The sequence below is a fragment of the Salvelinus namaycush genome, chromosome 5, assembly GCF_016432855.1.
Source record: "Salvelinus namaycush isolate Seneca chromosome 5, SaNama_1.0, whole genome shotgun sequence".
NCBI lineage: Eukaryota > Metazoa > Chordata > Actinopteri > Salmoniformes > Salmonidae > Salvelinus > Salvelinus namaycush.
In genome coordinates, this window is record NC_052311.1 from 44,453,369 (window position 1) to 44,480,065 (window position 26,697).

The window sequence follows — 26,697 nt, forward strand, 5'->3', positions numbered from 1 at the left end:
AAGCTGACGAATGGAAGCTGTTCCTGAGTGGTCATTTCGGTAATAGTGGCTAAAACAAACATTGCACGATATCAACCCTCCATATACGGTCTCCTTTGGTTGGGGCAACAAACTTCTTATGCACCGAACAAATACTTTTAAAGAAATGTCCATGCTGTAGCATTACAACGCAGACTTTCCTCGGCGTTTTCAGCTCGAGGTAAGTTGTTAAAGAAAAAAGACCTGAGTGAGCGAGGTGGCGAAAGAGCTTGCTCTAGCGGTAGTAACGTTAGTAGTAGCTAGCATGTACTTTGTTTAAATGGCCTCCCCGGTCTGCGCAATGTGTATTGTTTAGCAGACGATGGGTAAATTGTAAACCGAACATATTAATTAACACAAATACATGCACATTTGTCATTGGGGTCGTTCCGATGTGTGAACGGTGTGCATTGTTGTAATTCGGGCTAGCTTTGGGTTGCTCGTGCCGAATGGAATTTAGCAGTTTAAGCTAACGTTAGTTAGGCTACCTAACATAGTTTCGCTGACGCCGTGTATCGTACATTATTTTGTAATTAACATAACCACCGTTCCCATACACCGTATATGCGCTGTGTTTTACTAATTTATATTCGTTTGAGAACTTATTTTGCTACAACATTGCGTTCGGGCGTGGGGCTCGTTTGTAAACGCTCGTGGGTTGTCGGTACTATAAATGGTACCTAGTTATATTTTACTCATGTCATGACATAAGATCACGATGGCTCAATGGCTTGTGGACAAAGGGTGATTGTTGGCACTCGTCTCCGTTGTGGGAGTCAAAAGGGGTCGTGTACACTACACTTGGGGGATTTCATCCCTGCGATGCGTGCTCCTTTTCATTTGTTTCAAATGATAGCCTGATACAATGTTGCAACTGACACCCCCTTGCAACATGCTGTCGTCGTTCCTATGTCTCTATGTTTTTGGTGACCTTGTATGGCCAAGTGCATTCAAAATGTAACAATAGGCTGCAAGATGGTGGGTAACCATAAGAGCGCAGAAGGCAGTTGGGGTTTCATCCAGGTACATTAACATGCCCATTACGAGCTAGCTAGGTATATTTATCATGATGTCCAGGGTGATTGACTTGTGCAACCTCAAGTCAAGAATTCCATTGTTCAACTTCAATCGCACGTGATTTGTATGAATCCTCTCCTCTGACAACATTGTGATAGCTTGGACTATTCCTTTAAAATTATTTATCAGGATATAGCCTAGGTTCCAGGTATGAACGTGTAAAAATGACATTTGGTTATATTAGATGTATTTAGGGATGGCTCCTTTAGCTAGTGCTTTTAGCTAATTATTTTGTTTTGCAACAGAACACTGTGTGAAATGCTTGATTCATGCTGCTATAATAGGACGTGAGTGGATTTCCAGTCATCTATGGTGGCCGTGTGTGCACTCTCTAGCTATTTAAAGAGCGCATGTTCCCGTGGATGGCGTGGGAGATTCTCTCTGGTGCCTTGTGTCTGATATGATTCAGTAGGCTATGTTCCTACTCTCTCTCAGTACAGTCAGCATCAGATAAAACTGCATCTTAGCATGCCATTGCGCTGAAGTTATTCTTGCCAATCATTGTGCTTTCCTCGGGTGGTTTGACCTTTTAGTTCTTGAACTATTGGTAGTTGGCTTACATTCATCAAATGCCAAACTAATCTGAAGTCATGTTGTGAGCTGCCCATTTCAGGCAAGCCTAAGGTGCATGAGTTACAGAAAGGTAATTGTTTTGTCAAATGGTTTTAGGGCAGTACAGTGCTCTTGTAGAAATGCACATCAGAACCTGTCGGCTCTGATTCAGTCTCTAATAGTTCTCTTGTTGGACAGTCATTTTAGCAGCATACCCTGTGTACTATTCCATCTTTGCAAATGGCAATGGCTAAAATTTAGTTTAGATGACTCGTGTAAATAAATGGTATGCTAATTGATTGATAGAATATGCTGCTCTCCTACAGTTGCACATGTGACTAGGAGTCAAGAAAAGCACTGTTCATAAGCCTCCCTGGGTGATTGATGACTGGTTGAGATGGCGAGAGTCATGATTACGACAGTCTGCTGTTTGGGATCTGAACAAATCCTCATAGAAGTGAGAATTTGTGTAGGCCCACTGACTGCTGCAAACTGTCCTGTCCTCACCAGAGCCAAACTGTGGCCTATGGTGGAACAGTTTCAAAATGGAATGATGTCTTGTTTTCCATGTGTTGGCTAATGTGTGAGCATTTTGACTAGTGTTGCCAGTAATGCATACTTTGAGTTTTTTGTGTGTGTGTCAGTTTCCAATGTCTACTCTCATGCAGGTAATTCAAATTCATTGTTATTGCCCTCTATGCTCCCACTTTTATCAGCCCGAATCTTCTCGCTCTGGAACATCTCTAGTCGGGTTGAACTTGTACTGGCATGTGTCCACTAAAGATCTACGGTCACCACAATCCTGTCTAAAGGCACATTGACCTATCACCTTTGTGTTGCAGTTTCACTACAAGAAGTTGCACATTGTTTTCACTCTGAAACGATGCCCCCTTTTTACACTCTAGGACATGTTTCAGTTTGCGCTCTTATTGGTGTCATCCCTCTGATATTTTGGCATTTCTGACAAAACCTAGTCCGTGATAACCCTGGGGTGACTGAACTGAGTGATTTCCCCCCCCCCCCCCCCCCCCCCACAGTTGGTTCTGAGCATTACTTCCCTGATATGGGAACCAGAGCACGTTTCATCACTTAGCAACTCATTATCAACAGGCAGCAAAAAAGTAAATACCTCTCAAAGATAGAATACCGTAGGTCCTATAGAGGTAGGCATGTTACTGTAAATAGATGTCACGCTCTGTCACACACAGGTTCCCCTGGCATAATGCCTTCAGTTCCTTATCGGAAATGGTAGGGTTGGTATTTATTTTTCTGTCATGAAAAAAAGCCATGAGCCCAACCTTTTATGGGAAACTGTCTTCTGAGAGGAAGTCGTATCCTTTTACTGTCAATGGTTATAACTCACCACATAGCCTAGGCCACAGATTTAGAGAACCGCAAACCAGTGCAGATTAAGTTTCAAGTTTTAATGTCACGTGCACTAGTACAGTGAAATGCCTTTCTTGCAAGCTCCAAACCCAACAATGCAGTTATCAATGTAGTACTAAAAATGACAAAGAAAGAAGCTATATAGAGTCAGTTCCAATACCATATTTACAATGTGCAGGGATACTGGAGTGATAGTTATGTATAGGAGTAAAGTGATTTAGGCATCAGGATATATAATTAACAGAGTAGCAGCAGCATAAATGCTGAGTGAATGTGTGTGGTGTCAGTATGTTGGAGAGTCCTGTGAGTGTGTATAGACAGTGCAAAAATAAAAGGGTTAACTCAGTCAATCCTTGAAGCCATTCTGTTAGGTATTTAGCAGTCTTATGGCTTGGGTATAGAAGCTGTTCAGGATCCTGTTGGTGTCAGACTTGATGCACCAGTACCACTTGCTGTGTGGAAGCAGAGAGAACAGTCTATAGCTTGGGTGGCTGGAGCCTAACAATTTTCCGGGCCTTCCTTTCACACCGCCTGATATAGGTCCTAAGAGCTGCTGCAGGATTTTCAGAAAGTAATTGCGAAGGATAAAATGAAAAGGCATGTATGCACAAAATAGAATTCAGCCTAGCCCTATTACATGTTTTTCTATCTTTAGCATTTCACCAGAATTCCACCCTTGCAGGATTTGATGTTGCAGTAATCCTACTGCGTTCTGCATCAAGGCATTTGTCACTCAATGTCAGTACATGGATGTTTCGTTTGCATGCCACATTGTGAGGATTTAAAGCTGAGGTGCCATCTCTCTCACCAGAGACTACATCTGAATGAACCTATAATGGCTAGCCATTCACACTGTGTTAGTAAACTTGTGGGAGGGGTTTTCTAACGTGGTTGGGAGGGGTTAAACCCTCTCCTCTCTCATACCACAAGACAGTCTGCTGCATTAGTCAAGTCAATAGAGAACTTCTGGAGAGACCCAGGTATAGTCATGCAGTTTCAGGGATTATTGAGAACTAATGTATTTTCTACTGTATGACACATTGACAGAATTTTGGTCAGAATCGTAGCGTCGGAATTATGCAACTCAAGATGTATATTTTGCTAGTGGCCTGGAAGAACATCAAGACCATATCAGTTTGAGAGTCTTGCGTCCTTGTGGTCACATTTCTGTCCAACACCACTTAACGTGCCTATCGTGATCTGATGTTATCTGATTAGCTTTTTGTCTCTGTGTTCTTCCTGCAGAGCTCCAGCATGTCTAAGCGGCGCTCTTTGGAGAGGGGGGCCGGAGAGACCTCGGGCAGGGCCAGCAAGCTCCTCTGTCCTGGAATAGCTGGAAGCAACGCCAAGAGGGCAGGTCCTTTTGTCCTGGGTAAGAGATGGGGTTTACTCAGGGGCAGAAAAGGGGGAAGGTTGGCCTCTTACAACTGTGTGTGTGCAGGAAACTAGGGAAGAGGTGGGGGGATTCAGTTAGCTTGAGGCAAGAATATGAAGAATTTTTAACATTGGGTAGATGGCTCAGAATCTATTAAGCAAAGTTGCTGTTTCTTCAATCTTTTCAGAAAATGTAAACTGTTTACTTTGTGAAACGTTAGCATAAGACTTCTGCTGTCTGCTAGATGACGTGTAAGAAAACGTTATGTTAGGGGGGGTTGAAGTTTGCATGCCTCCTAATGGTTTGCATTAGGGCACACACACTCCTTACCTTTTGGTCATGCAGCTGTTGCCACTTCTTCCTTACAGGGCCTCGTTTGGGGAACTCGCCCGTGCCAAGCATAGTGCAGTGTCTGGCCAGGAAGGATGGGACGGATGACTTCTACCAGCTAAAGGTGAGTGGACACACTCGCACTGTTTCTTTTGAATGATTTATTTTCACTGTTTGATGGAGATGAATTAGTGTTTACAAACAGCTAGTTAGCTACAGTGTCCCAATAGCCTTTTGAACTTTGACCTTCCTAAACAGACGTCTTTGTTAGTGTTCAGTTATTCCTTTACGGCCCTATTTGAGTGGAGCAGCCTGCGCTTGCTCGGGCAGAAGACAAACTGTAGAGGCAATTTGTTTATTGGGGCAATCCAATAATCTGTTTTACACACCAGGTGTTTTAGGAGGAAGAGTGAAAAAGTGGCCTGTCACCTGAGTGTGTTGACTGTAGTATGTAGGGATGTGTTTTTGCGCTGAATAAAATGAAACCAGCATGAAAAAACATCAGTTTATTTTAGTAAATACTTAATTAACATTTTTTTTAATTTATTTTTTTATTCTTAAAACTGCATTGTTGTTTAAGTGCTTGTAAGTAAGAGTTTCACTGTTGTATTTGGCGCATGTTACAAATAAATTTTGATTTGATGTGCCAAATATGCAGGCCTGTTTTGTCCCCTCTGGCTCTCAACCCCCTCTTCCTAAGTTCTTTCCCAAGGCCTAGATCAGCTGCTGGGGTCAGCTGTTATGGTACATCTTTAGGCATTGTTGTGGGGTGACGACTTCATGTGGTTCATTGTTTAGGGATTTCTCCCCAGTCCCAGAGCGTCTGTGCTCGTGACCTCGGGGTCAAATTCATTAGGCGACATAGTAGTAAGATGTTTTGCTATGGGAAACCAAAAACCAAGTGTTTCTTATTGGACAAATCTAGGTAGGCCCTCCCTGTTTCAGTCAGTTTTCTTCCTTTTGGTGCCTAATGAACACGACCTTGCTGCTGCTTTCTTTTGTAGATCCTGACGCTGGAGGAGCGGGCAGACGCGGCCGGGGAGACCCAGGAGGAGAGGCAGGGGAAGATGCTGCTGCACACCGAGTACTCCCTCCTCTCGCTGCTCCATAACCAGGATGGAGTGGTGCACCACCATGGCCTGTTCCAGGTAAATTTACTTGGTGCACCACAAACTTTCAGGTACATCGCTTGGCGCTGCAGCCAATTGTAATGTCTTTCAATGATGAGAACTTCACAGACCTGTACTGAATTATTGTGATTGTACATTATTCTTTCTGATGAGAGACTTGCATAGTTTTCTACCAGCCTCCCAAAGACACCCCTTCAGGGAAAAACATTCTATTCACACCCCCTCCCTACCAACCGCACTGCACAATTCAAGTCCAGTGGAGCTTAGAGATACTTCTGTAGAGATATTGAAGCACTTCTTTTTTTTTTTCAAGCATTCACTTTCCCAGCCGTCCACTCTCACAGTGACTCAGCCCTCCCGCCCTTCCCATATCTTTATAACTTTGTTATTGTTCCATCTGTCGCCTCTCTTTCACAACCCTATTTCTCCTCGACACGCTCTTCCTAGAATAGCTACATTGAGCCGTGCGGCTGCGGCGTGATTCATTCAAGGCTACAACGGTATTGATTGGTTTATTATAGTTCCGTCTCCAAGCGGACCAGTTAATAATGATTTGTCTCAGAAAGCCTTTAGAGGCCCAGCCATCTAAATCTGGACAAACCAATACCATTGGGGACGAGGACAGTGGCTCGCTCTGAGGTGAATAGAGAAGAATGACCTTTGTTTTTCATTTCACCCCCCCCCAGATTGTGTTCTATTCACATTGGAGATGGGATGGTTGTACACAGATCACTGAGCCCTGTCATCTCCTCCACTGTTCTCTCTCTCTCATAGCTGATTGAAGCCAGTGTGCAATTTCACTCGGCAATGGAAGAGGTGATGGCTTATGACACATATGATTTGGAAGCCGTTCAATTGTCATGTCTTTTGTCAGAATCCATATTATTTCTTACACGCTTCTAAAGAGATGTCCCAGAGTTGTATTGTTCATGGCACACCGTAGCAAAATGTTTTGCAAAAGAAAACCATTGTTTTATTGGACAACATTTAATTCTGTTTCGTGGCCTTTTGTTTTGTGCTTACTGAACACTACCCATATCAACAGATTGTAACACGCACAGATAAAGGATACGGTCTCCTCTCTAATCACCCTAACCAACCCACTCTCTCTCCCCTGTCCACTTTAGGACCGGGCGTACGAGATTGTGGAGGATCCGGAGGCCAACAATGGAAAGGTGCGCCGACTGAAGAAGCGGATCTGCCTGGTGCTGGACTGCCTCTGTGCGCACGACTTCAGCGACAAGACTGCGGACCTCATCAACCTGCAACACTACGTCATCAAGGAGAAGCGGCTGAGCGAGCGCGAGGCCATTGTCATCTTCTACGATGTGGTGCGCGTAGTGGAGGCCTTGCACAAGGTGAGACTGACCAACAAAACACGTACAGCACGTTTGAGGGGATCAGTTTGAGGAAGACAAGGTGCAGAATCGCTAATCATGATCACAATGCGTTTGCCTAATTATTTGGAATGTGAGGTGATTTGTAGATCAGTGATTCAACTCAGTCCGACTCAGTAGCTGTTTTGAACATGTTCGAAACAGTCTAAATCCATCTGCTTCTTGACTAGTGTTCGGTCTGCTACATACTTTGCAGATTTCCCAGACTTTTCATTATCTGGTGGCCAGTTGTTTTGGAAGTTTAATGATTTGTAGATCAGATTATCTGGTCAGTGCCTACTGCCTTCACAGGCTGACCTTCATGATCAAGTAATTGGTCACTGACTTGACTGTATAGTCCTCTAGAGCCAAGATGACGCATAGCTTTGACAATTTGTTTTTGAAAGATGTATTATGTAAGTGTGTTTTCTTTACGGTCTCCAACTTAAGTCTTGGGCATGGTCAGACAAGTCAAAATGTTATTACATTTTTGTTATGTAGCCCCTCCGATGAGTCATCATCCAAGCTAAACTGCTCCTATAGAGCAGTAACAGCATTGACTTGAGTTGCTTTTGTTCCAGTGCTTCATTCAACAGCAGTCTGACGGTGACATATTTGATCCGTCTCTACCTCTTTCACCCTGCAGAAAAACATTGTGCACCGAGACCTGAAGCTTGGAAACATGGTGCTGAACAAACGGTAAGGACTCAGTCACGCTTTCATATTTGGTTCAGCCTTGCGAGATGCCCCATTCAGTGTGTATCCAGTGTGCAACTGGCCTTCAACCCGAGCAGGGTCAATACCTCGCAGCCTCAAGGAAGAGACAGATATCCCAGCCCAGTTCCCCTTCACCCATCTTTCTTTCTCTTGCTCTCTACATCTTTCTCTCCCCCCTCTCTCACGTACGAGTCAGTGACTCATTCCCTGTGGTCGGGTTTTGGAAGGCAGTGATGGGAACCTAGCGAGGAAAAAGAGGGTGAAGAACGTGCCCTCTTACTTTGTTCTCTCTGGAAGAGGAGGGGGGGGGGGGGGGTGGAACTGCACATGGTTGGAACTCTGGCTCGAGTGCACATCAGGTCACAGTGTTGTGCTGCCGGGATCTGATAGACCCTGCAGAATGCAGCCAGCTCCTTATCCATAAAGCCCCCTTTCCAAACCCCCCCCAAATCTCTTTTCGGTATCATGTCCCAAAATTTGAAGTTGTGTTTTACATTGAATAAAATTACAGACTGAGCTTCAAAATGGTACATCATACACTGTAGTTGGAGAAAACATGGAAGTAATGCTGGTTTAAGTTAATAACCTTATCCCGTTTAGGAGAAAAGGGCATTCAAACATTTAGCTGCGAATTTCACGTGCTCCACATTAATCCTTGGAAAACGTATATTTAGAAAAGGAACACTTTCACCAAATTGCCAAAATGAATTCTCTGTACATTATCTCACCAAGTTCCCTGATTAGGCAAACCATTAACAGTATTAAATTGCCTATTGTTGTATAATAAAACACTTTTCACATTGAACTACAGTGCTGCTTTGTTTTAAACCCGTTAAGCCTTAAGACCCAACCAAGAATTCACGTGACTGTGAAAATATTTCAAGATTAAAATAACTTCAAGTGCTAAAGGTAGTAGCCTAAAATCAGAGACCTTAACACAAGGGCTTAGGTAAAACACTATCTAGGCTTTTATCATGAGATCCTTTGAGTGACTTTTGTTCAAGTTATGATATGAACAAACTGAACATATTTCTATCTTGCCCTTTGGAGCAGGACGTGTAATTGTCTATGGCCTTTTCATTGCAAAAGTCCTGATCTTCTCAAAAATATGTTTGCTGGGTTTTGTCCAGTCCAAGGGATGCTTGCTCATCTCTGGGAGGAAGGACATCATCGTTGCGTAGCAGCTGAAATCTAGTTCCATCAGAGTGAAAACTCCATGGCCACAACACCAGGCTCCAGACAATTTTAAGCTGTAAAGGAGAAAGGCAGACACAAATAGATGAGGCATTAAAACCTTGCATACCAGCAATAACATTCTTTGAGCCCCGAGCAATAAGCTCAAGTACAAAGAAAAAATACCTGAAGTGCTGCTTGTTCGTCTCCTTACACTGCTGAAAGACAAATTCCAGAACAATAGGTAAAAAAAACAACGAATGAATTCATCTCCTATAGCTTGTTATTGCCTGTTACTAAAATGCCCTGTACACACAACTGGTTTCCAGCGAAACAATGGCATTGCAGACATTACAAGATAACCAGCTAATAATTAGCAGTAGGCTATATGTATATGGTATTCATCTTGCCTAAACAGACTTACCATGATTTATTTATTTTTGTCCGACTCAAGTCGCCCTAAAAAACAATGCAATATTCTCTACAAGCCAGAATGTTGAATGAAATTATATTTACACTTTACCGGTTGTATATGCTGTTGATAGGAGATGGGGTATCCGCAGGATAGTGATGTGTACCTGACTATTTGCTGTGCCGGTAGTTTCTGTCACTTGTAACGTTATTTTCAATCTCTTGACGCATTACACGTGAAACACGATGTAAACAATAACCAAATGTAACCGGAATGTTGTCGTCTGACACCTTCCCTCACAATCAGCTGGAAGTGTTTGCGGTTTGGTTAGTCTTGGCCATATTGTGCAAGTGTTTCATGTGCGAATTGCATCCGTTTTGAAAATAACTGGAAATACAGACAGCGTACTAAAGGTTGGGTTGATAACACTTCCCTGTGGATAGTATGTATGAAATTACCTCTGACATAGGGACAACATCGGCGGACAACCGGTAAAGTAAGTTGAAATAAAGTTGGTTCATCATTCTGACTTTTTAATGGGACTGTTCGGGAATGCTGAGGCTACATGTTAGAGATGAGTGTGTAACTATTTCACACTCGAATTCTAAACGAGGCTAGTATTAAGCTAGTTGAACATGTGTAGATAGCTAGTTATTTAGCCATTTAATGTGTCCCTGTCACTTAACTTGTGGTTTGATTAGCATTCGCACCACAGTGGCTATTTTCGGTAGCTAGTTAGTTAAACACAATAAACTGACAAACATATTATCGTCATGACTTTGTACACCAGCAATCAACGAACTGCAACTAGCCATTTCAGCTAGCTAGCTGCCTATTGCGTTACCTGTATGCAACTGTCTAGCTAGCTAATAATGAAAATGTTTTTTTTTTTATACAGTTGAGACGATAACTATCTCTGTATTTTAACTGTAAGCTCTTAACTGTTAGAATATGATTCACGACAGACATAAAAAATATCCTTCCCACTCTGTTTAAAGCAGACTGCTTTTGCCACAGAAGAAAGAGCTGTGTCGATACCAGCAGCTGTATTCAGGACCACTCTGTTATTTAAAGCTGTAGCTACACTTTGCAAGTTGTCATTGATGAAAATGAGTCAATCTAAAGGAGTTTACAAATATCTGCCGTAGCAGAGAGGACGTGCCATGTGACAGGGAAGCCTTGAGTGACAGAATTTGCTATTTCTTGGGAATGACCCACCCCCTCTATCTCAACCAATCATGGCTAGGCAATATCCTGTATTTTCTCCAGGGCGAAAACGCTTCGTGACATTTTATATATATTTACAGGTTACGTACGAGTTTCTTATTAAGAAAGTAAACATTTTCAAAAAGCCATTTCTGCGAGAGAGAAAAAATGCATTTAGAAGAAAAAACCCGAAATGTTTTACTTTTGAATCCCTCTCCTTTGAAGTAGGAAACTGTCAAACGCCCAGCTTCAAGAATCGGGGTACATATGCGCGAAGTGTGTGTGTGTGAACGGAGTGCATGCTAGTGAGGACGTGGGGGGTTGTGCACTAGTGATCTGGAAACAAATCAATAGTTGCATATCGAAGACACATTTCAGTTGAATCCCCCTTTCCATATCAAAATATTATTTTTGACGGTATTGTATCGTTTTGACAATATCGCAATATTGTTTTCGTGCTAGTTTGCTGTACCTGCACCGAAACGGAAACATTTTTCCTTCATAGCTAGTTATCCATTTTGTAAATAGGGACACAATTTGTTTTCAACACTTATTTCCATGGCTGATCAGAACTCATACTCATCCTCTCGCTTGTCCCTCTGTAGCAGATATATGTTTGGAACATTGAATTGCAATAAAATCACAGTATTGAATCGCAATACATATCCTATCGGCACCTAAATATCATATTGTGAGGTCCCTGTCAAATCCCAGCCTTATTGTGCACCCAGAGCCTCTCAAAACCCTGCTGGAATTAAAAAAATTTTTAGACAGGTTTTATAAAAAAAATAATTTAAGAGTGAATGTGTATTTAGCTGTTTTTATCTTGAGCCCATGAAATGTAGGAGTATGCTAGTGACTGTTTTGTAACTGATCAACGGTGCAGGCTTTTTCAATTCCTCCTCTTGGCTCCACGTGCTCATATAGTATGTCTATGTGTAGACTATTAAACAATTGAGTGTGGCATATTCATGGGTCTGAATGAGTTTCATTCATGCATACACATTCATATCTAAATACTAGTGCCCATACATCACCTAAAAGCATATTAGCCACTGCAAGGAAGTGTTTACTACCTCAATTCCTTCTCTCTCCCTCTCCCCCCATTACACACGAACATACTTTGCAGCAGTGCATCCCAATCCTGGTCAATTTAAGGCTTGATGATTAGTTGAATTAAGCCAAAACAAGTGGGCAACCCTTTGGATCCTCAGGACCAGGATTGGGAAACACTGCTGTACTCACTGGGAACTGAGCCGGCCGGTGCCCGTAATGGTGAGCGCTGCAAAAAACATCAGTGCAATTTTTGTACCATATATTGCTATTTTGTTTGTGCTGTATAGATCAAACACTTGGCTCTGCTGTTGGCATCACACAATTTAGAATGACCATTCTATTTATATGGTTGGAATACAGTGGGCACTTGGAATGCGGTTTTGTTTGGTATGACAACTAATGGAAAAAGGGACGAGTTGGTTATGACAGTAGGAACCAAAGTGTTGGTCAGGGTTTCCCATGGGACCCTAATTAGATTTAAATAGGTACATTCAGACAGAATTTAATATTCTTCGTATTTTCCTCTCTGATTATGAGAACAAGCTGTTGTACAACCAATGCTGATATACTCCAACTGCTACAAGGCTGTATTAGAACAAAAGTTTGCTCAGTGGAGTTAGCTAAATTCAGCAGCTTGGTAAGACCAACAAACTAGTGTTTTGCAGAGAGCAAGTTACACAAATGAATAATAGAAAATGTGGATTTATATAAGTGAATAGCTACATCGTTCATGTTTGGACAAATCTGTTGAGAGCTTTCTGTTCTGTCAATGCATGCATAGATTGGTTGGTTGTTTAGCAACATAATAAAGGCGTGCGCAACTATGGAGGGGGGAATAGAAGGGGTTGGCTTAGGAATGACAACATGTAAGCTATATTTCGTCTCTGTTTATTAAAATTTGCACCATGAGCAATTGTCTCTCAAATACTTTGTTAGTTATTGGTTAGCTAGCTATTGAATTTTATTTTTTATTTTTACTATATTAGCATTGACATGATCAGTCAAGACGTATCAATAACAAGATGAAACGAGCCACTTACGATTCCCCACATGGCAGTTTCTTATTCTTTCTAGCAATCTGGCCATCCAGAATTTCAACAACTCTGACTTCTGCACTATGGCAGCGTGCACATCATTTTCGTGACGTTGTCAGCTAACCCATCTATAGTGAATCTAGAACGGTATCGCAGCCTCTTGCGATGTGGATGTCAATATCGCAATTTTAGATTAATCGTGCATCCCTAGTGAGCACCATTCGGCAGCCGTGGTGGTGATGAAACAGTGTTTTGTTCTGGCCGGTGGGGCTGCTGCACGGAATGGAGCAGACGAGTGGAACACTGTCCCAGCTGGAGACAAAAGGAGAGGCCTGCCAAAGACCCTCCATAGCTCAGGGCTGACTCACCATGGACACACACGTCTCACTCACTCACTCTCTCTCTCACACACACACAGCCCTCTATTTACTTTCCCTCCCTCTGTCAGGAGCCTTTTTTTTTCTCACACACTGTCTTTGCTCGTTACTCTTTCTGTTTTTCATGATTCCTTTCTTCCATTCCCTGTCATTGTCTTCCTTTTTTGTCTTTCGCCTTTGCTCTACATGTTTTACGTGTCCTCGCTGAGTGTGCATGCATACTGTATGGGGGATGGAGAGATGTATGGAGGAAGGCCTCATCCAGATTTGGGATATTCAACAAACCATTTTACACCAGACACTTGTACATGTGTGAAACAGGACAAATGTAAGCACCCCCTATTTGATCTTGAATCACTGTGCACTTTTACCACCCTGTGAAGTTCATAACTTATTTCATCTGTTGCCTAATAAACTCCATGCTTTCCCCAGTCCTAGTGGTAGGACGACACAACATAGCCTATCATCGTGTGAATCCAAGTTTACATCGATATGATTGCTATTATATAAATATTTTTGCGTAAAGGCTGCCATTTCTCGCATAATTAATTTTAGACACAAAAAGAACCAACCGTGTCGAACAAACAAATTGCATGCCGACATTTAAAAATGTACCTGCATTTCCTGTTTCCATCAGCACGGTCGTTACTTTAATTTTTTGGGGTTCCGGTCAGTTATCTGTTTGAAATGGTAATTTATCCACTTGAAATGGATGGAATGAGGCTGTTATTGCATCTTGCCAGCAAGTTGTTTTAAATAGCTGGTGTTTTGTAGGTTAGTAATTCTTAAATTAACTGTTACATTGCGGGTGTACTTTAGGGTTGTAAGATTGCAAACTAGACTTTAGAGGCTGCACTTGTCAGGTCATCCCTCTCTCTCTCTCGCCCGTCTCTGCACAGTCTTTAGACTGAGTTGCGAATAGTGCTTGTTTGTCAGCATGCTTCAGTCAGCTGACACTTGACGGTGACATCAACCTCTGCATGTATTCCCACTGACTGTGCTGAAGATTAGTTTACACCTGTACAATCTTCTTCCCTTCACCAACTTCTCCCCGTCCTGCAAAGTTCAGTGTGCTGTATCATTGTCAGGAGTTTGCTTATGCTGGAAATAAACTTTGCAAATCAACATTTTAAAAGGGTTTGTTTGGTGGTGCCGGGTTCAAAATGATACTAAAAGCTGTTCCTATTTTTGTAATGTTGCTTTTTTACTTATTTGTGAAGTCCATCTGTGTTTAAAACTGGAAAGCGAAGGTGACTTTTTTATAATGTAAATTGTGTTTGATGGGACAGTAGTCATGCACAGGTAAATCCCCCCAAATGTTTGAGAAATCCTTGACCTCACCACACTTCTGTTGTTTTTCCGAAAATATAAATATATTATCTCAAATATGGCTTCAATTGAGGGACACTCCTGCTGAATTTGTAAAAATTTATTTTTTGTGCAATTTGTTGAGCTTCATGTGGAGCCAGCGGATGCCATATTCAACCCCTTTTCCCATCAGTCAAGTTATTTTGGGCAGGATGGGGGGGGGGGGGGGTCACTGGGGATGTGGAGGTTTCTGGTTTCCTGTCTCCTGGGATCACATGACCAGAAAGTGGAGACTGTGGTTCTTTTGGTCCCTCCAGTCCTAAGGGTCTCTCTCACGAGGCGAACACGCTATCTCATTCATGGAGAGGATACAGAGTAAGAATAGCAACCGCAGTTGTGTGATGCATGCAGGCAAAAGAAAGGCCCCCTTCATAAAGTAGCTTTTTATCGAGAGCCCTTCAAGCGTCACCTCCTGTCATTGAGAATTTCAAAAGGCTACTGTATTATAGACGACTCATGTTCACAAATCATTTTGAACAGCCTCACATGGTAGACTGTAGACAAAGGTTTCCTCTTCAAAAATGTTTTTACAATGTGGCATTTTTTTCACATCAATTAAACTTAGCCTAAATGTGGCCTTCTGTCTGTGTGAGCAGAATGTGAACTGCATACAGTGTGCAAGTGAGAGAGAATAGGGGAAGCTGCATTGCCCTCGGTCCTTGGAGAAAGGGGATGTGGGTGAGAAGGTGATCTTGAGTAGACCACGGTTGTGATTGTGTGCATGCTTGCGCGTGTGGGTGGACTTAAGCTTGTGTGCACTTTTCCTTATGTGCTTTGCATACACATTCGTCAACCCAATGGCATGCCGGATTAGTCATCGAGATAATTATCCCTAACCACAGGTTGACTCACATGTTTGTCAGTGTAGCCTTTTTTAAATTTCCTCTTTCTCTCTACATGTTCTGGAAAGGATGGAGATACTGTATGAAGGCCTACCATTAAAACCTGCATGCCCCCCCCCCACACACACACAAACACAGTTTATCTACGATGACTCATGCAAACATCTGATAGGCCTATGATGTTTCCACAGAAACCAATATGATGTCCCTAGCAACGGTGCTTGAGTGCCAGACTGTCTGGAGTTTACCCTGTCTCTAGATATCACTGTCCTCCTGGTTTGGAGTTGTCCCTTCAACTGGTGGTGGTGATCGTCTTGTTTCTTTGAAACTTCCTCTGGTTTCTTTTAAGATGATGCAAAAGAGTCCATAATGCTTTGGTCAGATAACTGTGATAGTCAAATTAAGCAGTGAGTGAACTCTGCCTCCCACGTCAGCCAGCATCTGTTTAATTATTTCACGAAGCATCGTGTGTCTCACAGGCCTACCAAACACTTTTTTTTTTTTGTGATGACGAGGCAAACTTTAACAATCAGGAAGTGGAGTAGAGTTTCCTGGGTCATATTCATTAGGGCAGTGGTTCCCAAACTTGTTATAGTCCCGTACCCCTTCAAACATTCAACCTCCAGCTGCGTACCCCCTCTAGCACCAGGGTCAGCGCACTCTCAAATGTTGTTTTTTGCCGTCATTGTAAGCCTGCCACACACACACGCTATACGATACATTTAATAAACATAAGAATGAGTGAGTTTGTCACAACCTGGCTTGTGGGAAGTGACAGAGCTCTTTATAGGACCGGGGCACAAATAATATAATAATTTTGCTCTTTATTTAGCCATTTTACATATAAAACCTTATTTGGTCATCAAATTGTGAATGACGCGCCACAGGTTAATGAAGAAGGGTGTGCTTGAAAGGATGCACATAACTGCAATGTTGTGTTTTATTGGAGAGAGTCTGTCTTAAATCATTTTCCACACAGTCTGTATTATGTAGTTTTCATGCTAGTGAGGGCTGAGAATCCAATCCAAACTCCCAGGGCTTATTTTTCAAATTGGCATGTTTTGTTTCTAAATGTCTGCGCAAGAGTGAATGTTTAATCGTGTTGTGAGAGAGTACTTTTGCGTATACTGTATAACACACTGTGGCTGAGGAAGGGCACTACTCCCAATATAAGTGAACCCCAAATCAATGTAGTTCTCATCATATTTGCGCCTCTTTGATGGTCCAACGTCCCTGTCTGTTCGGTGGTGGAATTGATGCAGCTCCGCTACATCAGATTCACAACTGTCGGTGTCCATGCTACCTGGGCTAACAACAAATGTAGAATTACTGATGCTAGTATTGGATGTGCTCATGGAAGCAGAACAACTTGTCGTCGACAGGTGCAGGTGTAATACTGCTTGTAATATAGTACTACCATTAGAGCTGGTGGTACGTGTCTATGGACGTGGGCCTTAATTTTTTTTATTTTTTTTACCATTTTCAAGCAAACGGAATGAGCAGCAGCTACGTTTGGCTACATACGGCCTGTTAGTGGAATTCCCGCGAGAGAGTGACGGTTAATGTGATTGGATGTTAATTATTTGACTAGACTACATGTATTTGACATTGTGTTATTTCGCTGAACACTAGATGGTTTTATTTTGGGCAGTGAAACGAGGCTACTCAGGCGGGGGGGAATATAAATGGACTGTTTGAAAATGTGAAGAGAATTTTGTAATTTTTTTGTGAATGTGAATCACATTTTTATTTGGTATACCCCTGTTTGGGAATACCTGCATTAGGGCATACTGTGCTGCATTTTGGTCTTTCGCTCAGTTTCTGACTTATTTATTTAAAAAAATGTATCTACTGAATATGACCCTGCTGTGTGTTGGTGTCTCTACCCTAGAACTCATCGGATTACCATCACCAACTTCTGCCTGGGCAAGCACCTGGTGAGTGAGGACGACCTGCTGAAGGACCAGCGAGGAAGTCCAGCCTACATTAGCCCTGACGTACTGAGTGGTGAGGACACACACACAGACACACACAGATGGCATGTGAAGGGAAAGGAGAAGGAAGTTCTCTATCAGTCTGTCACGAATGCTACTGACTGATGCCAAACACAATCGCATAACAGTTCAATTGAAACTTCCATATCTCCATGCTTACTTTATGTAACAAGAGGATGCAAATCATGTAGGCCTATTGATTTCCAAGGGTAATTCACATGTTATTTTTGTAATGTGGTTTGACTGATAAGCTCCTGTTATATATTTTACTGTTCTGTTGAAAGGAAGGGTCAGCCTCGTTTTTAATCTGGGTCGAGCTGGGAATCTGCGAGTCAGTCAGGAGGTTTGTGTAATGTTTGGCAGTCCACTGTTGTTGGTTTTTCCGGTTATTAGGCAACACAGCCTATTTTGCAAACTTGGAACATTTAGTGAAGGCTGAAAATATCAAGGCATTTTTTTTATTTGATTTATTGACTTGATCATCTCAGTTGCATGATGTTCTCTCGTGATAAGCCATGTATTGGGGTATGTGGTGTTGATTTGTTTGGTTTTATTGCAAACATGTTACTGTGCTACATTTTGCTATTAGTTTAATCGCTTGCTGCAGAGACGGCACACAATATTCCGTCACTCAGTAGTTTGTGCACGAACTTCATGCGTACACTGAGGTTCTAACCATTTGAAAAGTTATTCTCAGCCCTACGGTCTAGACACGATTGGCGGGAAATGTGTGAAAAGAGCAGATTTGGCTGGTGTTTGCTTCCCCTCTCTCCATTAAAACACAGAACCTAGGCATATATGAGCGGAACATTGACAAGTTGAAAGCAGAGCAATGAAACTGACCTCCAGTGAGTCACACTGATGACTCACCGAGAGGGGAAACTACTCCCAACCCCTCCCCCCCTGTGTGTGTGTGTGTGTGTCAACTGCATTACCATTATTGCCCCATGGGCGGAGGGAGGGAAGCAACTGCCGCCACCTCTTTATAACAACACTTGCCTCTGGTTTTAAAGCAGAGCACCATGCTAATTGCTCCTCCCTTACCATCACTGGCTTCTGACTCATCATGCCTTTACTGTTTTCATAGGTTTAAGAATAAATGAGGTACGGTATTGCCAGATGTGGTTGGGAATTTCTTGGAAAGATGAGCCGAGATCTGCAGTTGGAGAGTGATAGTCACATTGTCTTCTGTTTGTGTTCCATTGGTTAATCATTTGTTTTGTGGTTGATAATGAGTTTCTGGGTATTATGTATGGTTGTAGAGGAGGACCGTGGGTTGAGGAGTAACAGCAAACGATGTTTGTGGTTGAATTAAGATTCGAGAGTGTGATTGTACTGGTGCATGTACGTACATGCACCATACTGTTAAATGATATGTAAGCCTATATGCAAAACATGTTTTTAAGGAAGCGTCATTTTCTCAGTTGCAAAAAGTCGAACATTAACCAGGTTTCCATCCAAACTTTTTATGCGAGTACATGTCAGATACAAAATGTCATAACAGGCCTGATGGAAACGGTAAACTTTCAAAATGTCAACATGTTTTTTTGGTCAACTTTCCAAATGTCGGCAAAACAAAAAATTCTCGTTTTTTTTCAAACATTTTTTGTCAAGAAAATTAATTATGTGTGAAATGCTGGTTGAAATGCTTTTATGCTCATTAATATAATAACGTATCGATAACTTGGGCGAAGACGTGTGGTTCTCCCACTGACTTCCCACAATGACCGCATGCAGTTTATTAGGCTACAGATGAGATAAATGATTAACTTCACAGGATGGTGAAAGTGCATAATGATGAGCTTGATGCTCCTTTCCAATAAATATCAAGTGTCTTATTCTCGTGTCAATATTGTCGATGCTTGGCTGCCGTTTGACAAATAAAAACTCACGCTATTTTTTTGTTGTCCAGAACAATAATCTCATGTAGGCTGTCGCCAATTGTATAGAGACCTAGCTCGTGAAACATTTTAAATTAATCTATTAATGTTTCTTTTGCAGGCCGGCCATACCACGGTAAGCCCAGTGACATGTGGGCCCTTGGCGTGGTGCTGTTCACCATGCTCTACGGCCAGTTCCCCTTCTACGACAGCATACCTCAAGAGCTATTCCGCAAGATCAAGGCTGCAGAGTACTCCATCCCAGAGTAGGTCAACATACAACCCCCCCCCCCCCCCCCCCCCCAACCAATACAGTACCACACATCCCATACAAAACCACACAAGCATTATTGCTCCATGCACCCCCATACAGAGTTGCGTGCCACATGTCGTACGACACCTTCCATCCCATACAGCGCCACACAGGCATTTTTCAAGGCCCTTTTTATACTGCGTTGGTGTGAATTGGAAGTCGCTACAATGATGCTTATCATGACAGTTGGTCTACTCAAGGACTTTGGCAGACTTGCCCAGTAGTTCTGAACTAATAGTAATATATGGCATTTAGCAGATGCTTTTATCCAAAGTGACTTAGTCATGCATGCATACATTTTACGTACAGGTGGTCCTGGGAAATCCAACCCACTATCCTGGCGTTGCAAACGCTACGCTATACCAACTAGGCTACAGAGGACCATGCTCTTGTTGGTTCCTCCTTGTATTATTCAACAGTTTCTCCTTCTGGTACTGAAGGCCATAAATATAACCCTTCCCCCTTTCTCTTTCCTCCCTCTCCCCTCAGGGACGGGCGTGTGTCAGAGAACACTGTGTGTCTTATACGGAAGCTGCTGGTGCTAGACCCCCAGCAGAGGCTGACCGCTGCTGAGGTCCTGGAGTCTCTCAGCGGCATTATTGCCTCATGGTGAGTCCCGCCCCCTGGTGGACAGGGAGAGAACTGTAAATATTGGCAGTAGTGGTTTATGGTTGAAAAAGTGCTTAACAATATATTCACATCTGGTGTAAGAGTATCATCTATAATGCCATCAAGATGTTGAACTTGGTGCAACATAGCGTAATAGGTTAATTTAAACGCTGCACAATAGAATCATCAGTCAACCCTTGCTGTGTCGATAAACTCTATTTTGTGTGTGTGCTTTGTAGGCAGTCAGTATCCTCTTTGACCGGACCTCTTCAGGTTGTACCGGACATCGATGACCAGATCAGCCACCCAGAGCATCTCCAGGAGGTGAGATCCCTGTGGTCAACAACCCCTTGACCCTCCTTCAGCCTTTAGCATTAGCGCATGGCTAATCCTCAGAACTTCAGCTCACCCAAAGCCTTCTGGGGAACAGAGCCAAATGCTCCTCCCTTACTGACTGGTGCCTTGGTGTTTGTTCTCACTGCGCCACCATGAGGCAAGCACTTTCATTACATTTGAATCCAATCTTTTTCAACCGAAAGGTGTTGTAAGAAATACAAAATGGGTACAAGTATGGCTTGACAAACGTTCTCAGTCATAAAGCTGTATTTTCAAATCACAATCAAATTTTATTTGTCAGATGCCCCGAATACAACAGGTGTAGACCTTACAGTGAAATGCTTGCAAGCCCTAACCAACAATGCAGTAAAAAAAATATATATTCATAAATAAAAGTAACAAATAATTAAAAGTGCAGTAGAAAAATAACAATAGCGAGGCTATATACAGTTGGCACCGGTGCAGAGTCAATGTGCGGGGGCACCGGTTAGTCGAGGTAATATGTACATGTAGGTAGAGTTAATTAAAGTGACTATGCATAGATAATAACAGAGTAGCAGCAGTGTAAAAGAGGGGGGGCGGCAATGCAAATAGTCTGGGTAACCATTTTATTAGATGTTCAGGAGTCTTATGGCTTGGGGGTAGATGTTTAGAAGCCTCTTGGACCTAGACTTGGTGCTCTGGTACTGCTTAACAAGCAGTAGCAGAGAGAACAGTCTATGACTAGGGTGGCTGGAGTCTTTGATAATTTTTAGCGTCTTCCTCTGACACCGCCTGGTATAGAGGTCCTGGATGGCAGGAAGCTTGGCCCCAGTGACGTACTGGGCCGTACGCACAGCCCTCTGTAGTGCCTTGCGGTCAGAGGCTGAGCAGTTGCCATACCAGGCAGTGATGCAACCAGTAAGGATGCTCTCGATGGTGCAGCTGTAGAACCTTTTGAGGATCTGAGCAACGATGCCAAATCTTTTTAGTCTCCTGAGGGGAAACAGGTTTTGTTGTGCCCTCTTCATAACTGTATTGGTGTGCTTGGACCATGTTAGTTTGTTGGTGACATGGACACCAAGGAACTGGAAGCTCTCAACCTGCTCCACTACAGCCCCGTCGATGAGAATGGTGGCGTAAGTTAAAGAGCTCTGATTTGACAAGGATGCTGATCTCTTGATCATTAACCAGGCTCTCTAACTTGTGTTCATTGTGTAACAGTATCTCTGTGTAACAGCAGGGTCATGTTCAGTGGGCACCAAACAGAAGAAAACTAACAAACTGGGAAAGGACTACCTGGACTTGGTAGACCTGGTCCAATAAACACAAATTTTTGTTTTCTGTTGCAAAATGTTTAAGACATTTTCCATGATGTCCTCTAATGCAGAGGTTTTCAAACCTTTCCTCAGGGACCCCCAGCCGTTCCATGTGTTTGAGCTATACCAGATCTAGTACACCTGATTCAACTAATCAATAACAAAATTGTAAAAGGTCTGGGGGTCACTGAGGAGAGTTTTGAAAACCACTGCCCTGATGAACACGACCCAGTGTGTAACTAACTGATAAGCATCTGTCTCTCTATCCCAGGTGAAAATGACGGAGGAGTCGTCGCAGTACGAGTTTGAGAACTACATGCGCCAGCAGCTGCTGCTGGCCGAGGAGAAGAACACTATTCACGAGGCCAAGGCCAGTTTCCTCGCCAAACGCCAGTTCAGCGCCATCCCGCCCGTGCGGCGCCTGGGCCACGATGCCACACCCGTCAGCCCTCTGGACGCAGCCATCCTGGCCCAGCGCTTCCTGCGGAAGTAGCCCCTTCACCCATCACCTTGCCCTCTGGGGGACAAGTGGGTTGGGGAACACAAGGGTTGTGTCGGGAAGGTACCCTGAAACTGAGAATATCTATGGGAGCTTAGCCCAACCCTCCCTTGGGTAGAGGGGTCCCTAGCTGTAGGGAGTTAGGTAGGTGGAGTGGGAACAGACATGGGGGGAGGGGGGGGCAGAACTGATCACTCACCTGACAACCTCTCATAGTTTTCACACTTCAAGTCTGGGTGTCGGTGGTGTGCACAGCAATGGCTTAGATGGAGAATCTGAAGATCTCAACCAAAGGCTCCCACTGAACCCCCCCCCCCCCCCCCCCACCTCAGCCAGCCAGCTATGGGCACATATGGACTCAGCCAGCCAGCTATGGGCACATATGGACTCAGCCAGCCAGCTATGGGCACATATGGACTCAGCCAGCCAGCTATGGGCACATATGGACTCAGCCAGCCAGCTATGGGCACATATGGACTCAGCCAGCCAGCTATGGGCACATATGGACTCGTACCGGCCAGGGGGATACCAGACACGCATGTGTGTGTTTGGACATGAAAAGCCCCCCCCTCCCATTTGTTTCCCTCTGCTGAGACCTGGGCATTGCCCTCCTACCTACCCCCATTTATTCTTGAAAACCCTGAGCAATACAGGGCCAGAAGAACCATGTAGCAACCTTCCTCTAACCTCCCCCTCAACTCTCCAAACTGAGATCACTTGATCATGGACGTAATTCACTCTCTTTAGTTTCCTCATAACCAAAATGATCTGGACTAGTCCCGTCTCTAAACTGACGACTTCAAATCTACCTCTCTCAATCTTTATTATTTTTTTTTTTGTGTGTGCATTTTACACCATGTCCACCATTCTCGGAAAACAAGGAATTGTCGGGGTAGTGTTGTCACCGTAGACAGAAAGCATTACTATGTTTTGGTGCATAAAGGTTTGGAATGTGGAATATGAATAAGCTTTTTTCCTTATGACTAATAAGTAGCATTCTACACTTCTATCTATTCTACATTGAAAATGCTAACTATCAAAGGGTGGCCAAAATCGCCTACTTCTGTCTTTAAGTCTAGCAGATTGCATTGTTTTCTTGCTTTTGCTCTCACCCCCTGTGGAACCATTTTTTTGCATTTAGGTGTCAAGTACCTGGAAGAGCTGGATGGGGCGACGTTTCATGTTGATCCTCTCTCGTTATTGCTGTTCTAATTGGCATCTTTGATTAATAATCACGACGTGGACACTATCATTTTTTGGGGGTGAGAAATCATGGCGAGTCTTAACTGATTGTTAGCCAAGGAAATGATACCTCCCCCACGTTCACCACTGAACAACTTCCAGGTATTCAACTTCCCATTTATCCTGTGACATCATCATTGTGAGACAGGTATTGGGCATGAATGTGAATGAATGGTAATGCCATGCCAGTGATTGTCAGTGTGTAGATAAGTGTGATTTGGGCCAGGGGTGTATTAGACAAAGCCAGGGCCTTTTCAGTGGTAGGTGCAGACTAGAGCCACGTTATTTAAGCCCAGTAAGTCAGTGCAGACCCTTAAACTAGCCATCCTTCCCAATCTGTTTATCTTGCCTGCCTCAGTTGCTTGCACACACTGAGAACATACAGGCTTTTCTAAGACTGGCTGGACTGAATGTGTCCGCTATGAAAGATGGGCATCCCTCATTTTGCCCCTGTCTTAGTCGTGAATGCTCTAGTGCGTAGCAAAGTTTAAAAATCAAACAAAACCGCGATGATCATAGCTCTCAAGCCCGTTTAGCTGTTGTAAGTTATATTGTAGTAGCTGATCATGAAAGACTTACTATAATGTTGATAGTGATAATTGAATAGTGTAATATTTCATAGAGAAACTCAACAATGAGGTTGTCTCAGTCGCGTTACGCACATTCTTAAGCTTCCCTCTGCTGGCGGTGCCGTAGTGGTGCCAAACGTGATCAATCCAATCATTCTGCACAGAGGCTAACGGCTGTTTCGTCTAAAGTGCACTAGTGTCCTGGAAATACGATGACATTGCTAAAGTAGGCAAGTAGGAAAAATGTTTGCCATTATGTCGGCAAATTTACTTTAGACAGATGGCAATGTTGTCATTTGTTAGCAAAGTTTGTCAAAAATAGCTAGCAATGCTGCTAAGCTACTAACTCGTGAACAATATTAGTCATCTGTTCACATAAGCTTGCCCATCTTTATGGGTATTCGCGTTGCTTAGACCTTCACTCTATTTATAACCAAACTGATCACATGGGTAGAAACTTGAGTCAGTTTCGTCCTATTTCATTGTATATTGTCTTTTTCCTCAATTTCATTTATGTTTATTTTGTTATTTATTCACTGTCCATTTTCAGGCATCAAATCTATTTTCCATTTTAGCTTTAAGCAAGAAGTTTTCTGGTTCCATTTGTTTCTCCAAACTTGAGCCGCCATTGCAGTTTTTCCTCTCCCAGCCCATCTTCATTAAAGATCTCTTTTTATAATTGTTTACCATTGCCACACACTCGTGGTCGATTTAAGCTACACTAATAATGAAACTGACTCTGCATAGTTCTATTTTTTACACAAATAATCGTGCATTATGAGGATTTATGGTAGTGATCTGTTTATTACCCGAATCCCAGTTCTGTTTGTGCAGTTCTGCCAACTCCTGTTGCCTTGACAATGACTAGCACAAACAGATCTGGGACCATGCCAACTGTTTATCGCCCCATACCAGACTTTTGGTCAGTATGTAAATATGAAACCATCATTACAGCGACAACACCAGTAGAGCTTCCATCTAGTGGAACGATACCAGCTCTGATCAGGGGTACGTTTCAGTAAGGTGAAATGTTGCAGATAGGAATGTGTTGAATAGAACTGACATGATTCCAAATTCAACATGACAGGAAATCATATCTTCATCTGAACGTTTTGTAACATTGCACACTCCTGAACAACCCCGCTTTAACACAAATTCTATATAGACATGCATTAGAGGCAATGCTAGCCACCACATTTGGGAAAATAAAAAATAAATAAATGTAATGAGATTTTGAGATGTTAGCTTTTTTCCCATCTCAATGTGAATTTCTGGGTATAAAAGCAGTATTGTAGTTGATAGTGTGTCAGTAGTTCATGAGAAAAGGGTATTTTGTGAATACCACAGCCCTTGCTGAAGTTGAAGGCAAATTTGTGATCCCGTCGTACTTGAGGGTGACCATAACCCACTATTGGATATAAATATTTAGGTTTATTAGGTATCTGTAGCATTATCAAGATAGTGTTCACATTTGGCTGTTAGAATTGTCCCATTTGTCTATGAAAGTTGTCCCCTTCATATAAGTTTTGTGGACTGAAATCACCATACGAAGCATGATGTTGAGCTCTTTGTAAAATGTGATTTTGCATGATTTTTCTTTTTTTTTTAAACTTGCGGTGGTCCCACAATTATAATTGCCTGAAATCAACCAACCAGGAAGAATTGGGAATTTGAGTCTTACAGAAAAACCTAATGTTTTTCATAATACAACCGATTTTCATTTAATGAACATTCAACTTAAGTTTTCATTTTTACTATAATTCAAAAATATGGGAAATGTCTGTCAGTTTAACGATGTATTTGATTTGCTGAGTATTTCAACTGGAAAATAGATGATGGTGTATGATGTGGTGGTAAAAAAATGGTTGAAAACCAGCAGGATTTGTTGTAAGCTGCTTTGTTGGATATGGGCATCTAATACAAAAACCTGGCTAATTGTACAGAGATGAGAAAAAAAAGTTTGTATAAAAGACATATTTTTGTACTTCATCAAATCTCTACATGCATGTCAGCAATAAACTTTGATATGGAAAAGTACACTATTCCTACCATTTTTTTTATTTCATGTGAAACTTTGAATGTTGACAATACTTCCTGTCATTGCCAGTAGGTGGAGTACTTTCTCAAAGAATAGAAATGCATTTGCTCTATGTATAACCAAGAACACCAGATATTGTGTAGTAATGATGATAATGACCCCAAGTGTTGAATCCTAAATCGTCAATGAAACCCTATGTATTCAGTTCACCAAATGGAAAGGAATGGTTATCTTCCTATAGTTATTACTCTTCAGTCTCTCATGCCGTTACAGAATGTGTATCGACTCCCTGCAGAGAGGTGTGTGTGTGTGAAATACTCCATTGAAACAGTGTCTTTTCTCTCTGAGGGAGTTTTGGACCATGGGCCAACGTAGATTTGCTCCAACAGGAAGGCCCCTGCTGGTCCCCCTGCACCGCGGTCATGTGCCCCTACTCCGCTGCCTCACCTCAGCCCTTTAAACACACATCCTTGTGGGGATTAGTTTCTTT

General features: G+C 42.7%; 1 protein-coding gene across 1 annotated transcript; it reads left to right on the top strand.

The window, feature by feature from the left end:
- LOC120048319 (serine/threonine-protein kinase 40-like) lies at positions 1 to 26,206 on the top strand. The gene is made up of 11 exons (XM_038994196.1): positions 1 to 199; positions 4,279 to 4,405; positions 4,777 to 4,862; positions 5,743 to 5,886; positions 6,996 to 7,226; positions 7,891 to 7,943; positions 17,321 to 17,436; positions 19,425 to 19,569; positions 20,106 to 20,225; positions 20,465 to 20,549; positions 22,131 to 26,206. The coding sequence occupies exons 2-11, from the start codon at positions 4,288 to 4,290 to the stop codon at positions 22,350 to 22,352; spliced, it is 1,320 nt and encodes a 439-aa protein (XP_038850124.1). The 5' UTR covers positions 1 to 199; positions 4,279 to 4,287; the 3' UTR covers positions 22,353 to 26,206.
- The last annotated feature ends 491 nt before the right edge of the window (positions 26,207 to 26,697 follow it).

Bases quoted from the DNA above. Each gene is read 5' to 3' on its own strand.
- LOC120048319 (XM_038994196.1), top strand. From the start codon at position 4,288: ATGTCTAAGCGGCGCTCTTTGGAGAGGGGGGCCGGAGAGACCTCGGGC. The intron at 19,570-20,105 runs GTAGGTCAACAT...CTCTCCCCTCAG, and splicing joins GCAGAGTACTCCATCCCAGA to GGACGGGCGTGTGTCAGAGA. The intron at 20,550-22,130 runs GTGAGATCCCTG...TCTCTATCCCAG, and splicing joins ACCCAGAGCATCTCCAGGAG to GTGAAAATGACGGAGGAGTC.